General features: G+C 35.2%; 1 protein-coding gene across 1 annotated transcript in view; it reads left to right on the forward strand.

Annotated features, from left to right (window-relative positions):
- Positions 1 to 19,864, forward strand: part of LOC138715551 (nucleolar protein 12-like) — a 149,885-nt gene extending 130,021 nt beyond the window's left edge. The window contains exons 6-7 of the mRNA XM_069848615.1: positions 7,026 to 7,172; positions 18,117 to 19,864. Of these exons, the coding sequence (XP_069704716.1) occupies positions 7,026 to 7,085 (60 nt within the window). The 3' untranslated portion in view covers positions 7,086 to 7,172; positions 18,117 to 19,864. The remainder of the gene's footprint in view (positions 1 to 7,025; positions 7,173 to 18,116) is intronic.
- The last annotated feature ends 236 nt before the right edge of the window (positions 19,865 to 20,100 follow it).

The raw sequence follows: 20,100 nt of genomic DNA on the forward strand, positions 1-20,100 counted from the left end.
GGATTCAGGTTCGAACCCCGTGGTAGACCAATATAACTGAGGTTTTTCATGGTTTCTCTCAGTCACAAAGGCAAATGTCGCATTGGAAATGTACATACCATGAGTCATCACCGCCTCAAAACAAATATCATCTATACTAATAATAAATCTGTAGCCGAAATTTTTCTGATAATTTTCGATTTTCCAAAAATAATTGGTCCTAACATATATAATTAACCACCCTGAAACCGAAAATCGCATTTTTGACATTTTTATTTGTATGTCTGTCTGTATGTTTGTTACCTTTTCACGCGATAATGGCTGAACCGATTTATATGAAAATTGGAATATAAATTAAGTTCGTTGTAACTTAGATTATAGGCTATATGGCATTCAAAATACTTTATTTAAAAGGGGAGTTATAAGGGGGCCTGAATTAAATAAATCGAAATATCTCGCGTATTATTGATTTTTGTGAAAAATGTTACATAACAAAAGTTTCTTTAAAAATGATTTCCGGTAAGTTTTATTCTTTACAAAATTTTGATAGGACTGATATTTAATGAGATAAATGAGTTTTAAAATTAAAATAACGCCATCTAAGATGGTGCAATGAATTAAGAACAAATGACTTCGTCTATAAGGGGCCTTGACAACAACAATCGAAACAGGGGCCTTGGACATCAAAAATCGAAAGCTATTAAACATAGCCTACAGAGAATGTTTCTGCATTTGTATGAAGTAATATCAGAAGCTAAATTAACTGATTTGTATAATTTATTATTATTATTTCACCATTGGAAAGTGTAGTTTCTCTAGATGGACATAATACTATAATGTTATTACAGTAACGTCTGAGTAAATCGAGGACAGGTAAGATTAAAATAGCTTCTTATACACAGAAAATTTGATAGGCTATTTTGTACATTCGTTTTCTGTATTTCTTAAAATAATATTTATGTACACTCATTTTAATCTCAGAGAATTAACGAACAACGAGAGTGTATTGATTTAGTATGCAGTAATAGTACGTTAGCTTAGCAATCCATTATTTTATAATTCAAATTTTAACTATGCTCAATTGAATCGTGTTAAAATACATAAAATATATATGCAATAAATGCAATGCAAAAAAAATGGGTAATGAGCGAAACAGATTATCTTGCGCTGTTGTAAAAGTTGTTCCCTGGATCAAACGTCCTATTTTAATTATGTAATTACTTTATATTTATTTCTAACAGGTGCAGCGGAGCGCACGGGTACTGCTAGTAAATAATAAAAATCTAAAATCAATTACATGAACTGAAGACATCTACAACACACAATAGAAACAGAAACTCAACAATAGTACAAGTGATCTACTGATATACCCAAAGATCCTACACACACAATATGACCACAGATGTTAAGGCGTATATATAAAAAGAGGAACTTTTGACGTCCTTCGAAATTCTACATAATTTCATTAGAAAATTTCACCAAGCATTCAATATTGAACATTTTGATACATTACATGCAGGGAATTTTTTAAAGAATTAAGTGAATTCCTGTTATAATACGGAATGATTTGTATAGAACTAACACATTTCTTTCTTTATTTATTTCAAAACGAATGATGCTGGCCACGTACCTTAAATGTAGAGTATCTTTGGGAGATTACTAACCTCTATAGCAAAGGTTGAAAATTCTTTATTTATTCGGCTGGAAATTCACTTAGCCTAATGACCAGTTTATAACGTCAAATTAAGTAGGAGTTTTCATTCCCTGTCACGAGATGCGCAGATGTTTACGATTATGGATTACGATGTTTGCATTATCACTCACCGGGATCCTGTTGTTTCATTTGTCTACCAGTCCCAGTATTGTGTTTCTTTTGGGGGGATTACTTTACAAATGGCTTTTAAGGAACCCGGAGGTTTGTTGTCGCCCTCACATAAACTCGCCATCGGTCCCTATCCTGAGCAAGATTAATCCAGTCCCTACCATTATATCCCACCTTCCTTAAATCCATTTCACTATTATCATCCCATGTACGTTTCGGCCACCCCAAAGGTCTTTTTCCCTCCGCCCCCGTAACTAACACACTACATGCATTTCTAGATTCGCCCATACGTGCTACATACCCTGCCCATCTCAAACGTCTGGATTTAATGTCCCTAATTATCATCAGGTGAAGAATACAATGCGTGCAGTTCTGCGTTGTGTAACTTTCTCCATTCTCCTGTAACTTCATCCCTCTTAGTCCCAAATATTTTCCGAAGCACCTTATTCTCAAACACTCTTAACCTCTGTTCCTCTCTCAAAGTGAGAGACCAAGTTTCACAACCATACAGAATAACTGGCAATATAACTGCAAATTTTTTGAGAACAGACTGGATGATAAAAGCTTCTCAACCGAATAATAACACGCATTTCCCATATTTATTCTGCGTTTAATTTCCTCCCGAGCATCATTTATAGGAAGGAATGGTGAACGGAAGAAGAGTTCTGGGCAGACGAAAATATCAGATTGTAGACAGCATTAAAATATATCAGCAGTGGCGGTGCGTCAATAAGAGCACAAGAGCACGTGAACACCTTGTTTCCATTAATGCACAACTAGTTTTATTATTTAATACCGTATTGGCGTACTGGGGATGTATAATATCAGGATCGAGTATTTTAAACTTTCCGCATCTTGCATAAACTTCTTATGTAAACTTGGCAACATCCGTTCACGTACAAGCCGTGCTCTTTTCAAGAAGGCTACAGAAATTTCACGCAAGCGCGGGAGAAAATTGTCTTTCGCTGGCCGCTTATGACTCGTCAAGAGCACAAAGCATTAAGTGAACAGTGAATCTATCCTACAGATGTCAGGTGCATCGATGTCTATCGTCTACGAGCAGCATCTCACTGTCGGAACGTTTATTTTATGTGATGTGTGTGCAATGCTGCTACGAGAGTGTAGTTTGTGAATTACTATACTTCAGTTTCGGCATATAGCATAGTTTAGCTTTCAAAGACGTGCTGGCTGAATGTGACGGTGGTATGAATTTAAATATCTGTATGGTGGCGTATATTATGTAAGAATAATATCTACTGCCATGTATTTATAGTAATCAATCTATGCGAATGGGATTACAGTACTGGTATAGGCTATAGTGTATCAGTGTGTTGTGAAAAAAATATATTACTGAACACACGCTTTTGTAAATTGTTTTATGTATTAATTTTTAACAAACGTAAACAATGAACTCTGTTCAAGTAATTTTGAAGAGTAAAGAACTGGGTAAACTGGCTTTCCAGAAAAAATTGGAAATAAAAAGACTGGGTTTCATTATTATTATTGTTATTATTATTATTATTATTATTATTATTATATGTTGTTTTGAATTTATATACGGTTTTTTCGACAGTGAAACATTGGAATCATGACATTTTATATTAGGCTAAAAACGTACGATTTCAAATTCTCTTCGATTTTGGAACAGAAAATTGTGAACACACATAATATTTTATCACGAGCCGCCACTTAATATATGGGTCATAGACCTATGAAGAGACAAAGAGGAAGGCAGAAATACGAAAGAATGGAGAATGCTTGGTTTGCAGTGAAAGACCTGCCCTTGGGCAGAACACTATGAATGAATGAATATAATTTGTTACTGTTGCTTCAAGATATTTGAATTTTTCCACCTCTTCAAAGGATAAACTTCCAATTTTTATATTTCCATTTCGTACAATATTATGGTCACGAGACATAATCATTTACTTTCTCTTTTCGGGATTTACTTCCAAACCTACCTCTTTATTTGCTTCAAGTAAAATTTCCGTGTTTTTCCTAATAGTTTGTGGCTTTTCTCCTAACATATTCACGTCATCCACATAGACAAGGAGCTGATGTAACCCGTTCAATTCTAAACCCTCTCTGTTATCCTGGACTATCCTATTGGCATCTTCGAGAGCAGAGTTAAAAAGTAGTGCATCTCCTTGCTTTAGCCCTCAGTGAATTGGAAAAGCATCTTGACAGAATCTGGCCTGTACGGACTCTGCTGTACGTTTTACTGAGACACTTTTTAATTAATCGAACTAGTTTCTTGGGAATACCAAATTCAATAAGAATATTATATAAACATTCTCTCTTAAACGAGTCATATGACTTTTTTGAAATCTATGAATAACTCATGTACTGTACCCTTATACTCCCATTTTTTCTCCAATATCTGTCGAATACAAAAAATATGATCAATAATCGATCAATTACGCCTAAAACCACACTGATGGTCCCCAATAATTTCATCTATATATGGATTTAATCTTCTCAAAAGAATATATTTCTTTGCTGTGGTCGTGCCAGGGAATCAGTCTCATTCCCAGGCTTATTTAGAGTAGTTGTAATTGAATTCGTAATCCAGTATTGCTTCACAAGGAAAAGCCGTTGATTTAATGTGTACTGCATTTTCAGTGACTAAAACAAAATGTCGAAAACAGCTGCCAACAATAAGGTATAAAGAATAAACTTCTGCACATCTCATGACACAATTACAAGTTGGAGGGATTTTCTGTGATTTATCCAAAGCATTTGACTGTATAAATCATAAAATGCTGCTAGATAAATTAGATTATTATGGTATTAAAGGTGTTGCACACCAATGGTTTCACTCATATCTCATAGATAGGAAACAGAAAGTTGAAATCAATACAACTATGAAATCTACATCGACATGGGGAACTATTAATAATGGAATTCCTCAAGGATCAATATTAGGCCCCCTACTTTTTCTAGTGATTATAAATGATCTTGCCCCCCTTATAAAAGATGTAGGTCATCCCATATTATTTGCAGATGACACAAGTATAGTAATTACAGCCAATAACTCCAACATATTCCAATCTTCAACAGAGGAAATTCTCTTCAAAATATGTGACTGGTTCTCAGTCAATAAATTAGTATTAAATTGTAACAAAACTAACATAATTCAATTTAAATCCTGTCCAAATTCAACGTCGCAAATTTCTAGCGCAATAATTAACAATAGATCCCTATTAGAAACAACAACAACCAAATTTCTTGGCTTAAAAATCGATAATGTGTTAAATTGGAAAAATCATATTAAAGAAATTACCCCCAAACTAAATTCAGCTTGTTTTGCTATTAGATCTATGCAAAAGATAGTAAATATCAATACCTTAAAAACAATATACTTTGCATACTTCCACTCGGTAATGAGTTTTGGAATAATATTCTGGGGAAATTCCACAGATAGTAACAATATATTTCTATTACAAAAAAGAGTAATAGAATAATAGTAGGTGCCAAATCTAGAGAATCGTGTAGGACTATTTTCAAAAAACTACAAATAATGCCCATGGCTTGTCAGTATATCTTTTCATTAATAATCTTCCTCGTATGTAATCGTGAAAACTTTGTAACTAATTCAACAGTTCATAGCATAATTAAATACACGTCAAAAAAATGACTTTCATACTCCATCGGCAAGTCTATCGTGCTATCAAAAAGGAGTGCGTTATATGGCAGTAAAAATTTTTAATAGCCTCCCTGTCGATATAAAAAATGAAACTCAAAACATAAAATTATTTAGGGCCAAATTAAAGAAGTACCTAATTTCTCACGCCTTCTATTCTGTAGGTGAATTCATGACATTCAATAACACTTCATGAAATTGATACTAAAACTATGTGTTGTACTAGTAGACTATATTGTAAATCTCATCTGTATATATTTCATCTAGACTGTGACTATAAATTAAGATTTTATAATAGTATTAAGTTTTTTGACTTGTTCCATATTCTAGCTGTAAAGCAATGTATGAATACCATGGAATGTTAATAAATACAATACAACAATACAGGGAATCAAAATTGGTCATTAAGTGAATTTCCAACCGAATAAATAAAGAATTTTCAACATTTGCTATAGAGGTTAGTAATCTCCCAAAGATACTCTACGTTTGAGATATAACGAATTGTGGCTAGCATGATTCGTTTTGAAATAAGGAAAGAAAGAAATGTTTTAGTTCTATATAAATCACTCTATATATTATATTGATTGCTTGTCATAGGTAGAGCGCCAGCGTCTTTCTGAGATAATTGTACATTTTACTTTGCTCTAGAATATATAATTAGGAAAGTCCAGGATAACAGAGAGGATTTGGAATTGCACGGGTTACATGAGCTTCTTGTCTATGCGATGACGTGAATATGTTAGGAGAAAATCCATAAACTATTACGGAAAACACGGGAATTTTACTTGAAGCAAGTAAAAAGATAGGTTTTGAAGTAAATCCCGAAAAGACAAAGTATATGATTATGACTCGTGACCAGAATATTGTAGGAAATGGAAATATAAAAATTGGGAATTTATCCTTCGAAGAGGTGGAACAATTCAAATATCTTGGAACAACAGTAACAAATATAAATGATACTCGTTAGGAAATTAAACGCAGAAAAAGTATGGGAAATGCCTGTTATTATTCGGCAGAGTAGAGTTTTTCATCCAGTGTGCTCTCAAAAAAACTGAAAATTAGGATCTATAAAACAGTTATATTACCGGTTGTTCTGTATGGTTGTAAAAGGTGAACTCTCACTTTGAGAAAGGAACAGAGGTTAAGGATGCTTAGGAAAATATTTGGATCTAATAGTGATGAAGTTACAGGAGAATGGAGAAAATTACATAATGCAGAACTGCATTGTATTCTTCATCGAACATAATAATTAGGAACATTAAATCCAGACGTTTCAGATAGGCAGGGCAAGTAGCACGTATGGGCGAATCCAGAAATGCGTAGGCTATAGAGTGTTTGATGGGAGACAGGAAGTGAAAAATTTTTAATGCTGACGGGAATATAATATTAAAATGGATTTGAGGAAGCTGAGAAATGATGGTAGAGACTGGATTAATCTTGTTCAGGATAGGGACCGATGGCGGGCTTATGTGAGGGCGGCAATGAACCTCCAGATCCCTTAAAAGCCATAAGTAAGTAAATAAGTAAGTGAGTGAGTGAGTGAGTAAGTAGTACGCTTGAAGTAAGTATTGTGTTCTTTAGGTGGAGGCCTGGAATCGTGCTTCCCTTGTTCGGGAAGAGATCCACGACTTGCGCGTCTAGTGTCAAGTGAAAAAGCCCAAACATGGGTTTATGATAAACTTCGTCAGAATTAAGAAGGGAAATAGACAGCGGTATTGCTAGTTAAAGGTAAGAGAAGAGAAAAATTATTTTCAATTTTTGATATTCCAAATCAACAGATTTACGAAGGAATTCTGTGTTGTTTCGCAACTCTCTCATCTTTCATGTTGATAGCAGTGTTTTTTATAAGCCCGACATGTGAAACTTGACGTGTTTGCTGACAGTTATTTCTCATGTATTAGGGCTACTTGTAGATAGTGAGTCACGTCCGTCACACGCCAACAAGTTTGTGACGTCGGTGTGATATGGGAAACAACCCTGTTGCGCTAGTATTTACCCGATAGGTAGCGATAGTCTCTCCTCGAGAGACTTAAAAAAAATATTATCTAGTTTGTTTTCATGGTCAAGTAAATTAAGTTCGTAGTTGGTACATCAAATTAATCCAAATATAGTTGTTTCATTTATTAGATGAATCCTGTATGTGTAATATAAGTTATCATTTTTGTAAGTTCATAAACATACAGTCATAATTTCTTAGTCAAATATAGGGTATTTTTAGAGTAGCATAACAATCATTGTAAGTGGTTTTAAATTCACGAATATATGTAACAATGCACAAAACATGAGTAAATTATTTTATCTCAACAAATCACTTGCAATACAATCACTTCGTGTCTGTGATTTTCACTTTTATGTTGTGTTTTCAGTGTGGCATAAAATGCACACACATAAACACATATACAGACGGTCCCGCCCTAAATAAAATGTATCGGTGTACCCAAATGTATGACCTATCAATAACTAACTAACAATAACATAAATATAATTACAGGAGATAGACTTTCAACTTTAATGCAATATATTTCCACGTTATAAGAACAAAGGGATTAATCGTTCATTATTGTAAGATTATTAAAATAATAACAATTATTAATAAATGTTATTAAAACTTATAATATATAAAGTAGCCACGTTCAATTAGTAGGCTAGCGGTGCCAAAGAGGACGGAAGCTTTGTAGTTTCAATAATTTTAATTATGTCGCTGTCCATTGTCGTCAAGTCTTTTGAAGGCCGCTCCATTGTCGTCGTCAAGACTTTTGAAGGCCGCTTCAATACTCCACGCGGAGTGTATAAACCAGAGTTGCAAATTTTAGCAGTGTGTCTTGTTCTAGTTCACAGTGAAAATTAATTATATTACAGTTCATTGTATAATAAAAATGTGGAGGCCGTGGGAAGCGAGTGAAGTGTCGGAACCGATACCCATGAACGTCAATAACGACGATGGTAATAATAATAATAATAATAATAATAATAATAATAATAATAATAATAATAATAATTCAGAGTTAAATAACAATTCAAATTCGAAAGCTAGACCAAAATTATGTAAGTAGTGTCAAACGTTTGTGTGCAATGCTCACACGTATGTTGTAAAAAACAATTTAGGTCAAGGAAAAGTTTCGGAGACATCTAAAATTCTTAAATTAAATAGAAATACTGTAAGTAAAATTGTAAAAAAAGGACCTAAGACACCTAAAAAGCGTGGACACAAAGTCACAAAATTAATAAAGTAGATGCTTTTACGTGCGATTACATTCGCCGTGAAATATATAGTTCTTACAATAAGGGCCAATCCTTAATAATAAAAGAATTATTACAAAAAGTCAAACTTTCCGGTTTTCCTTATGGAGAAACATTGAATTATTTCTTTAAATAATTAATTTAAAATAAATAATCTTCAAATTAACTCATGCTTTGAGCAATTAAGCCTAGCCCATATCCATGTTATATTAATATATAGCAGCAACAAACAAGACGTGAAAAACGTCGCATTTTCATTTTATTATCGGTGCATGCAATAAAGACCTACAAATCTTAAAAGGAATGCCGCTGCCTAATAATTAAACGTGGCAACTTTACTATAGTGATTGAAATTAAGCAGGCGGGTAGGCTATCAATAAGCATATACTTGTATCTGCTGCTTGTTGTACTTATAAAACTTAAGTGTACTCACATTGAACTCTAGTGAAACTGGACCATGCGGCGCGCTTTCTGTGATGCGCAGGTATTGATGATTCCACTGACATCAACGGATCTAGCCCTTTCACATTCGATACTGAGGAGGCTGAGTTCACCAAGTCTTCTTGGGTCACAGAATTCCGCAGATAGTTCTTTATAAGTGTTAGCTTCGAAAATGATCGTCCGGCCGAAGAAACAGTAACCAGAATAGTTAGAAATAGGTAAAATGCCGGGCATAAGTCTGGAACGCTAGCAGCTACGATTGAATTTTCTATTACTAATAGATTTGTTAATTCAGGTACAGAGGTTAATGGGGCTATTTCTTTGTTCAGAGCGTTTCTGAAACCTATTACCTGGTCTGGGAATTCACTGGATAAATCTTCCTCATATTCATTTTGAAGAACCACATTGTGAATCTCTTCGTCGGCAGCAGAATTTAGAAATTTTGGGGAAATAATTTTGGAGAAATGGTTAACATTATGCATACCCTCAAACCTGTTTTAATTGGGCTACAATAATGTCCAAACAGCCATTAAAACAGTGGTTCTGAAATATATCTTTGGATCTACTAGCTGCTCGTCCTGACACAATTCATCAAATGTTTTTTTACTTTTCAAGTTCTTTTATTTTCAAATGTGGTGGAATGCCCAAAGATGTAGCTGATGACATTGCTTCTTCAAAATTATTTCGGTAACAAGATAAATTATCGGCTGCATTCTGAATAAAAGAACACGCCTTATCAAGCTCTACATTTTCCGATTGCATAAGTTGTGATGCTAGATTAGTACATTCTGGAATCTTTGATTGCAACACTATTTGAAAAATGAATTGAAATTTCTCTAATTGGTTTTTCAAAGCAACAGCTTGTTCTCTTTCTTCCTTTTTTTTTTTTTTTTTAGATATCAATATTAATTTTGACAGAGCCTTAAGTACATCGATATAAGCATAACGCAGGGCTTTAACAGACTGGTATCTCGAAGACCAACGTGTTGGGCAAAGTTTTTTAAGGTATAAAAAGATAGCAAATGTTCCCATCTTTTAATACCATGACTGAAGAAATATACAACATTTCCACTGTGTCATAAAAGGACCTAACTCTTGCATTCCACATGCAGCATCGTTAAGTACTATATTTAAATTATGCGCTGCACAATGTACATATTTTGCAGTTCTTTGTCTTTGTTCGATTCTCGTTCTGACACCTTTGTATACGCCTGTCATATTGGCACAACCGTCATACCTCTGATCACGGCATTTAGTTAATAAGAGTCCCTTTTCGTCTATTGCACTGAATATTTCCTTCTCTATTCCTAATGCACTTTGATCTTTTATTTCGCGAAAACCTAAGAAGCTCTCATTTATCTTCACGTCACAAAGCTTTCCAGTTACATCATGTGAAACTGTGACATATCTAAATATCTGTCTTAATTGTTCTTTTTTTTTATATGTCCTGTGTTGTATCTGTAATTCTTGAAAAGAATGGGGCAGAGTTATTGCCATTAATAATTTCTTTTTCAACTGCACGGGATGAAACATTTGTTAACTCATTTTGAATGGAAGGGCTTAGGTACTTTTGTGTATATTTTCGTTTATTTATGAGATCGCGTAATACAGGATTGTACTTTGCGAGAAGTTCGATGTTTGCTAAAAAGTTTCCACTGTTTGATTTTCCAATTTGTTCCCTATGTCCCCGAAAAGCTAGATTATTGGATGCCAGAGTTAAAGTCACTTTCACAATTCGCTTAAGGGCCTATTTCCATATATTTTCACCTTTCTTTAATTCTGAATCCGCGTCAACTGTGTTTTTCTTAACTCCACGAATCGAAAACTACGCATGTGTTCAAATTAGGGTTGCCAGGTTGAACTATCGACAAAACCTGGAGATTTACGAAGCCTATAAAATTAATTATTAGTACTATTATTGGCCGTATTATTATTATTATTATTATTATTATTATTATATCCGTTATAATTAATTATTGCTATGTTTCATTTTGTATTGCAAATGATCGGTTAAAAATAAAAAAATATCGAATTTGATTTGATGCATAAATTAATATTTGAAATCGTGAAAAGAAAAACGTTTTCAACAAGTTTCCTAATTTTAATGCCAGATTTGCAGACTTTAGCAATTTATTCCTCCGTCAAATAAAATCCAAACATGGTGAAATTTTTAGGCATGGCACAGAAAAATATGCTCTCTTAAATGCATATTAATTAATTTTTTCAGAGCCTCACATAAAAAAATTTGTAAAATTGTTAAAAATTCAGCAATAATCAAATCTTTACTGTATTAAGAATAGACGTAGGCCTATCTTAAAATTTGTATTTCTTGGAGCTCCTTGGAGATTCCAGAAGTCTCTTATTTTCCAAGACTATTTTGTAGAATTCCTGACAGCTCACACTCACGTTCATTTTAATACAAATTTCCGCTCTCACTAGTTCTGTTGACATTCTGTTCCTGTTATCTGTCCACAAACCATTCATGACTCTAAACACCCTTTCCACATGCGCGTTACTTGCTGGAATTGCTAGCACATGTCGCATTATTATTAACATATTAGTGGCCGTAGCTTTTTCGAAAAAAGATACCCAAAGTTTCCAACACTGATTTTTATCTTTGTCTTGCGTCAGTGTTGTTATCACTTTCTTTAAAATTCACCACTCATTTCATTTCATTAAATGAGAACAGTGATGGGCTAGAAAGATCAAGAACAGATATAACTGAGAATATGTTATTGTCACTAAAATCGTACCACTTGGCTAGATACTGCAACAATCTGTCACACACAGCGGTGAAGACTTTCATTACAGTTTGTTTTTCGGCCTCTGTGAGATTTTCAAGCGACATATTCACTTCCATACCGAAAAATTAGTCCTTTTTACGACTTTCTACTTGAGTTTTTACTCCCAATATGATTTTGTGCACCTCGGTTGAAAGCGTATTTTCACATTCTAATATTTTAATCGCCTTACAGAAAATTGTAAGTGTACAATTAACAAAATACAGAAATCATTCTGCCACTCACAATGAATGTTCATTTACTTCATCTTCTTGGCAACATACAAATTTTGAAATTAAAGGATGTGTTTCTCCTTCACCTTTTGCCAAATAATACATTTTCAAAGCGCGCCACATTTTAACAAGGCGTTTAACAGCTAATTGAAGAGACAACCATCGAACTGGAATATGACGCAAAATCTGAAAATAGTCCTGTTGAGCAAATTCACAGAAAAATTCCTCAACATTCTTACATGACGACGAGAAGTCGGAATATATTTTCAAGACTAATGCCTCAACATATTTAAGGAATTTAAAACCAAATTTGGCACAATTATGCAGTACATGGCAACAACAATTAGCCTTTACTATATTAGGATTTTTGTCTTTCATTTTTCTGAACACTGAATTGTATTTACCATAGTTAACAGATGCATTGTCAGCCGAATAAGCTATAATGTTACTTAAACAAAGTCCATTTTCTGCAACAGTTGATCTATTTTATTTGAAATGTCCTCAGCACTGTATTATTGTCTTCATAGAAGTGTAGTATATCGCTATGTTTTCTATGTTTTACAGAAAAATGAGAAATGCTTCTTATTACCTTTATTTGACGCATCTGAACGAATTGAGAATGGGGTATTTTCCAAGTCATTCAGAAGCCTTTCCTGTGAGAATGGTAAAAGAACGCTTGTAACTAGGGCTTCACTTTTGGTTCGCGCACAACTTACTTTTTTTTTTTTTTTTTTTTTTTTTTTTTTTTTTTTTTTTTTTTTTTTTTTTTTTTTCCCCGCTACTGAAGTGTCACAGAAAACACAAGAGTAAAATTTATTCCCACAATCTTGTGAACTGTAGGGGTGGTGATGTTTTACACCATGAAATGTTAAAGCAAACTCAGTTGCTGTAAATTTATCATGTTCAACTGAATATCGTGGGGGCATAAATTTCAGAATAGAATTATTCCTACTTTGTACTCTGCAATGTTCTTTGTGCCTCTCTGATTCCAAATACTAACAGCTTTAACGCCATCATACTTTACTGTAAATGAAACATTGCACACTTTACACCTGCAAGAAAGTTCATCCTCTCCTTTTCCTAGCCAGTCCTTGTACTTATCATTCGTCAGCCATTCATCACGAAAAGAACTAAAGTATCTTTTTGCCGGATTCATAGTGAACACAACACAATACTAAAAAACCTCGCACAAATTTCCGCACTTCGCATAACAGACTGCACTGCACTATAAAGCTGTAAGAGCTGACTTGTGAAGGATCAAGGAAGGGAATATTGAGCTTTAAATTTGAAATTGTTCCATTGTTATGCATTCAGGTTTCGTTAAAATATTGCTACAAAACTTTATTAATGGAAAAAGTTAATTGAAAATAATTGATTGAAGTCATATTTCTGAAATATATTATCAGCATATCAAAATTATCTGTTTTAAGTTTTTGTTTACGTCATCTTTCATTGTTGGTGATTGTTGGCGTAGTGTGAGAGACTGGTGCCTGATGTGCGGAAAGAAAAGCGCGCTGAACATCAACACTACCGCAGACACTCTCTTTTAAAGTTATATTCTTGCGCCATTGTAAGTCTGACGCAGATGCTCACTTTTAAAGTTCTATGATGGACAGTGAATGTTCACTACAACATTATAATTATTAACATTTCGAACGTAATTTCTCCGGGCAAAGATTTCCTGTCGGCCGGAGATGGATTCATAAAACCGGGCACACTGGGCGGCGCCCGCAGATCTGGCAACCCTAGTTCAAATCGACGGTCCCAAGGAAGAACATTGCAACTGACAAAATGAACTTTTGCTGTACAATTAAAAACAACTTCGGATGGCTGTGAAAAATCAGGATTTTGCATTAGGCCTTTTTTCTTTGCATTACCATTATTGAAATTGATATCTTACCCCATTGTAGTGATAACACATTCTCTGAAATCATTCCTTATATGCGTATTGTTACTTACAACATTAGGAAGTTAACATTGTATGTGACATACAGTAGTATTGCTTGTGAAAGAAGGAGCGATAATGTCACAGTTTACACTTAACAGAATTGTAACTACATAACTACAAACAGGAATGTGCATAAATATTTACAAAAAGTATAGTAATTTGTTTTACAATGCCACTGAATTTAATGTTATTCATCACAGCCGTGATAAATGCCAGGAATATGGGCTGTATTTCGTCACAATGATAGCAAATCGATGAATACTTTACTTTGGGAGATGGGTAGTGGAGCAATGTAATCATATTTTAGATTTATATCCTTCCAAGTCCTGAATTTGACTTCGCGTTGTATGTCAATGCTACTGTATGTTTTTGTTCATCAATATGATTGTATTTTATGAATATTTTCTTGCTTAATTCAGGAACAATTTGAATTTGTTTCACTTTCATCGAAACACTTTTTCATTTTCTTCTGTCAAATTTCAGTTCTTTTCGTTGGCGATTAGAGATTTTAAGTTTTTAAAACCGATTTGTGCTATTTAAGTTACCTAATAGGGTTTCCACTTGCTTTAGCTATTTTCACTAGCATTATCCGTTGTTCAGAGTGAATGCTGTTCTTTCTTTTTTTCTTCGTTCATTTAAAGGATGGATTGAATCTGCTTTATTCCATGTGTGTTCTTTTTTTCCGGGAATTTATCCTGAACAGTCATATTATAATACTGTACTATTGTCAAATACAATGTGTTGTAGAAGCCCCTTATCGTTATCATCAGAAGTATCTTGCTCTGGTGCCATTTCCATTTGGTGCAGGTCAATCTGTGATACAAAATGACAGGACGCTAGGACTCACGTTACGGAATGCGCGCTGGTTCGAGTCCTCATGGGGGAATTTTCTCATGAAATTTCGGCAAGTGTATGGAACCGGTGCCCACCCAGCATCGTGATGCACTTGGGGAGCTACGATAGGTAGCGAAATCTGGTTATGAAAGCCAGCTATAACGGCTCGGGGGATCATCGTGTTAACCACACGATACCTGCATTCTGGTTGGATGATCGTCCACATCTCTTTCGGCATGTGGACGTGAGGCCAGCAGCCGGCTGGTCTCGTTGGTCATGGTCCTTCATGAGCTGTCGTGCCTCGGATTATTGTAGGTCTGCATGTTGTTGCAAAATGCAGATACAGTACTTGTAAATTACATACACTGATTCAATTATTCATTCGGAGAAGACTATGGTAACTGTGTCACTTACAATAGTTTTAACGGGACATTATTGCGACAGGAGGCAGTCGACAATTCTTAAGTAGATACAACACTATTCTACGTATAAAATGTATGAATGTTGGTTACAATATTTCAATATTGCGCGATTGCTGCCCAAATATCCAGCCGATCTTATTCATGTTTATTCCACAGATGGTTTGTTATGAAACCTTCAGCTCTACGATTAAAACTCAAATTCTTCAAAATGTCAGTTACAAGGTTCTTCCTAGGGACCGTCGAAATGTGCGTAACCTTATAGTCTCGTGTTGCACTATACTTTTGGTTTATCATCTCCAATCTCGGACCCCTTCCCTCCAAGCTGAAGACGACTTCTGCTGTCCAAAGAGCCAACACGGTTTACAATAAACAGAGTCATTTTTAATTGAATAACAGTACCATTTTCTCCTAATTCTTTGCCCTGTCAATGTGAATTTATCGTAATATTTCGTGGAAAAGGATCTGTTATCCTGCTTAGGATTTTTAGGGAAAGGGCCCGCTGGCTCTGGCTGATAAGGATTTTGTCTAACGAAGAACTTTTTAGTTTTATTATCTACTTCTAACTCATAATCTGCACGATCATTTGAAACTCTGCAACTGCGATATTGGTAGCCTAATTACATTTAAGGCGATTTTGTTACAATCTTCTTTTTCGCTAATGCATTCACAATTGCTGTCTCCACTAACATCTATTTCTATATCACTTTTCACTTCAGACGCGCACTCACTTGTGGCACTGCAAACATTCGTAACTGTGGAGCTAGCACTACTACTAGGACCAGGAAGAAAAAAATACTTATTTTCACTAATTTGTTTCTTTTTCTAACTCTCGCTTCTTCTTTCTTTTCTGGGCACCACTTAGATGTTCGTACTTGACTTTAAACGGTTTCATTTTTCAGTAACTACACTACTTTACTGTCTATACTCTCTAATAATAATTCACTCAATTAAAGCACAGAAAAATATACGAACAAAATTGAATTAAAAGCTGTTCAAATAAAGTTGGAAAAATATCACACCGACCACACAACTGACATTAACTTCCCGCAAAGACAGCTCGTTCGAAACTGAGTAAAGTTGACTGATCGTTACTACACAAACATCTTATTGGATAATTGTTAACATTATAATTTGAACGAAAACCCATTCCATTGTTGTCGAATAAATGTATAACAAAAGTTAAACGTTCAGAGAAAAATGTGCATAAAACCATCTCAGGTACCTACTCATCAAGAAAATACAATTTTACAACTATAGTCGCGACGCTGTTATTCCCGGCGTGACTCCTCCTCTTTGCTTACGTCTTACGAAGTGAAGGCTCTATAAAATCTAGGTAGGTAGTATCGTTCGCAATTTTTTTCTTTCGTTGCCGAACTACCAGACGAGGAATCTATTTGCCACACCGTTAAACATTATCATCTCGTAGCTCCTATGATAATAAATCAAACGCATTGTAATTTAGCAAATAATTGAGCGGCAAATAACGTCTTCGTGTGCTTTCTGCGAATGCCAATGAAAGAGCCAAAATGGCGGGCGATTATATTAAGTATTTATCGAGCCTTAAGAAATGAATAACGTCTTCCTCAGCGAATTACAAGACGCACACGTTTAAAAGTAGCCGACCTGCAACGCGATTGGCTGCCGGAAATTAGAGCGACGGGAATGGCTATTGTTGTTGTTGTTGTTGTTGTTGTTGTTGTTGTTGTTGTTGTTGTTTCATATACGCGTACGTTGACATTCTTAACTCTTAATTTTTTTTTTTCCAGGGACTTTTTTATTTGGCAAGCTGTTGGACAATTATATTCGGGGCAGAACGTTCCAGGTTAAACTGAACGACGTGTACTCCACGTCGCGAGGTATTAACGCTGGAGTGCCTCAGGGCAGCATTCTGGCACCGATACTTTTCCAAATTTATATTAATGACCTACCTTTTCATCAAAATTTCAACAATAGCATTCTAGCGCTATACGCGGACGATTCGGCATTTCTCACGGCATCGTGGAAGCCAAATTTTGCCATAAATAGGCTACAAGGTCACCTACGTGACATTGAACCATGGCTCCTCAGATGGAGAATTAAATTAAATATATCAAAAACACAAGCCATATTATTTAGCAGGAGAAATAAATTCAATAGACCGGGCATAAATCACACAAAATTAGCCATAAATGGATCACAAATCGAGTGGAAAACTTCAGTAAAATATTTCGGAGTAACACTGGACAGACGGCTCACTTTCTCCGAACACGTACTACAAAAACTCAGACTTGCCAATGCTAGATTGGTGGAGCTTTATCCAATATTAAATAAAAGCAGACATCTAAACATACACACAGCTTTAACTTTGTATAAAACATTAATTAGGTCAGTAATACTATATGCTTGTCCTGCTTGGGGACATGCACCTATTACAATCCGTAAAAAATTACAAGTTTACCAAAACAAAATTTTAAGATTCATCACAGGACTTCCTAGAGTAACTCCTGTTAGATTGATTCATGAAGAACTAGAAATTCCGACAATTCAAGAATTTATTTCAAATCAAGCCTTCTGCACGTACACCAAGTCATACAGCAGCACAGACCCACTAATTTCTTCACTAGGAAATTACAACCCTGCGTTAGATAAACATAAAAGACCTAAGAGCGTGCTCCACCCTCTAGCTTGGAACGACAACGTACAAGACGAATACCAACTTGAAGACTAAATAACCACTTGACTCTACACACAGACAAGTCTATTAATGCACTAATAATGTTATTTCTCTGTTTCAGGGTCATCACATTGTTGGCAGCATAGATGCATTGTTCTAATTGTAAAAACTTTTTTAATGTACCTTTAATGTATTTGTATTTTGAATAATGATTAAATCAAAACCTCCCACCTGAACATATTCCGACCACACTATAGCCAATTGGCTTGTCGTCAGCACGACATCTCATCCTGCTCTAGGTTTTTCCGTGGTTTCCCTTGAGCAATAAGACAAATGTCGGGATGAGCCCTAAAAGAAATGGGCCACGGACCACTTCCTTTCCCCCACTCTTTCTCTTCTACTATCACAAAGAACTTGCTAATTTCTTAGATACGAACCCTGAATTATGATAACAGGGGAACATAAATATATTGTAAGATCACAGGGCTAACGGCTTCGAAGCTGGGTACCTGGTTCTAATGAAGTGCACTGGTAGCAATCTAAAACATGGGGGCATGAGATAGTTACTCTGCCTGCCATTAAAATTCACTTCACTAAATCCCCATTTAAAAAAAAAATTAACTCTTAATAATAACTCGTCCTCAGCACAAGACACTGCAACCTCGGTTTTAGTCCACGTGGATTAGACAAGTAGGTGTCATTTAATAATGGAAGCAGCTTATTGGTTGCAACATTGAAATTGAGGCGAGTGATTGGAGCGGCGACATAAGAAACTGAAAACAATAATGCAATTAAATTTCAAAGACCTGCCGAATGTTACGCACGAGGCCGCTCAAACACCTGCCGAATGCTAACCATGAGACCCCGGCGATAATACGTGTTAGACGACACGGCTGTCGGCAAGGGCACAGGGCAAGCATTGTTTACAGCTGTGCTGGATTCAACAACATAGTCCGATTCCATGAAACCGCCGTGAATAATAGGGTTGCCAGATCTCCGGGCCCGGTTTTATGAATCCATTTCCGGCCGACAAGAAACCTTTGCCCGGGGAAATTGCGTTTGAAATGTTAATAATTAGCAATGTTGTAGTAAATATTCACTATCCATCAAATGACTTCAAAAGTGAGCATCTATGTCAGATTTACAATGACGCAAGCATATAACTTTAAAAATGAACGTCTGTAATAGTGTTGAAGTTTTAGCACGCTTCTCGTCTCACCAATCAGACACTAGTTTCTCACAATAGGCCAACACCAACAATGAAAGATGACGCAATTATAAAATTAAAACATAAATTTTGGGAACATCTCCATAATACCCACGGCAGACCAATATCGATAGTCGACGCTACTCGCTGACCACTAATCACCAGGCCGTACCGAGCCTTGCCAAACAAAATATAATCGAAATGGTGGTAGCCAAATTCGCGACTATATTCTTAAATAATTCACTCCATTAGTCAAGTTCAAGGTTTTATGTAGTACAACGGCGGTTTTTGAATGCATTAAAAGGAAATGAAGATGTAGTAAGATCTTAAACTAGGTTATCACAAGGAAATGAACAGGAAGAAAGGTGTGTTTCACGGAATACCACGAAAATGACGGAAAGTAAATTTCCCGTTAATGTTCGCCAAAGCGTAAAGTACGTAATTATGACGGCGTTGCTGTTTTATTTCTGGCCTAGAGAAAAATACCTAGCCTTTTACGAAAAAAAAATTTTAGGGACCCTGAAATTATTCACCGCTTTCATTTTAGGCCTATTATTTTTTTTATCAATATTACGAATGAAAAACTGTAATATTATATATTTTTAACTACTACATGGACGAATGAAATCAAATTTTATGTTAAAATTAAAAAGTTTCTTCAAATACATGGAAATGATAACATTTATATTACATAATATGTAAATGAACTTCATGTTAAAATCTCCTGTCACTTCCCTATCCCTAAACTAACCTAACCAAAGCTGAGCTAAGCTAAGCTAACCTAACCAAAGCTAAGCTAACCTAACCTAACCAAAGCTAACCTAACCTAAACAAAGCTAACCTAAGCTAACCAAACCTAACCTAACCCTAACCTAACCTAACCCAAACCTAACCTAAC

This window comes from Periplaneta americana, chromosome 15 (genome assembly GCF_040183065.1).
Source record: "Periplaneta americana isolate PAMFEO1 chromosome 15, P.americana_PAMFEO1_priV1, whole genome shotgun sequence".
NCBI classification, from domain to species: domain Eukaryota; kingdom Metazoa; phylum Arthropoda; class Insecta; order Blattodea; family Blattidae; genus Periplaneta; species Periplaneta americana.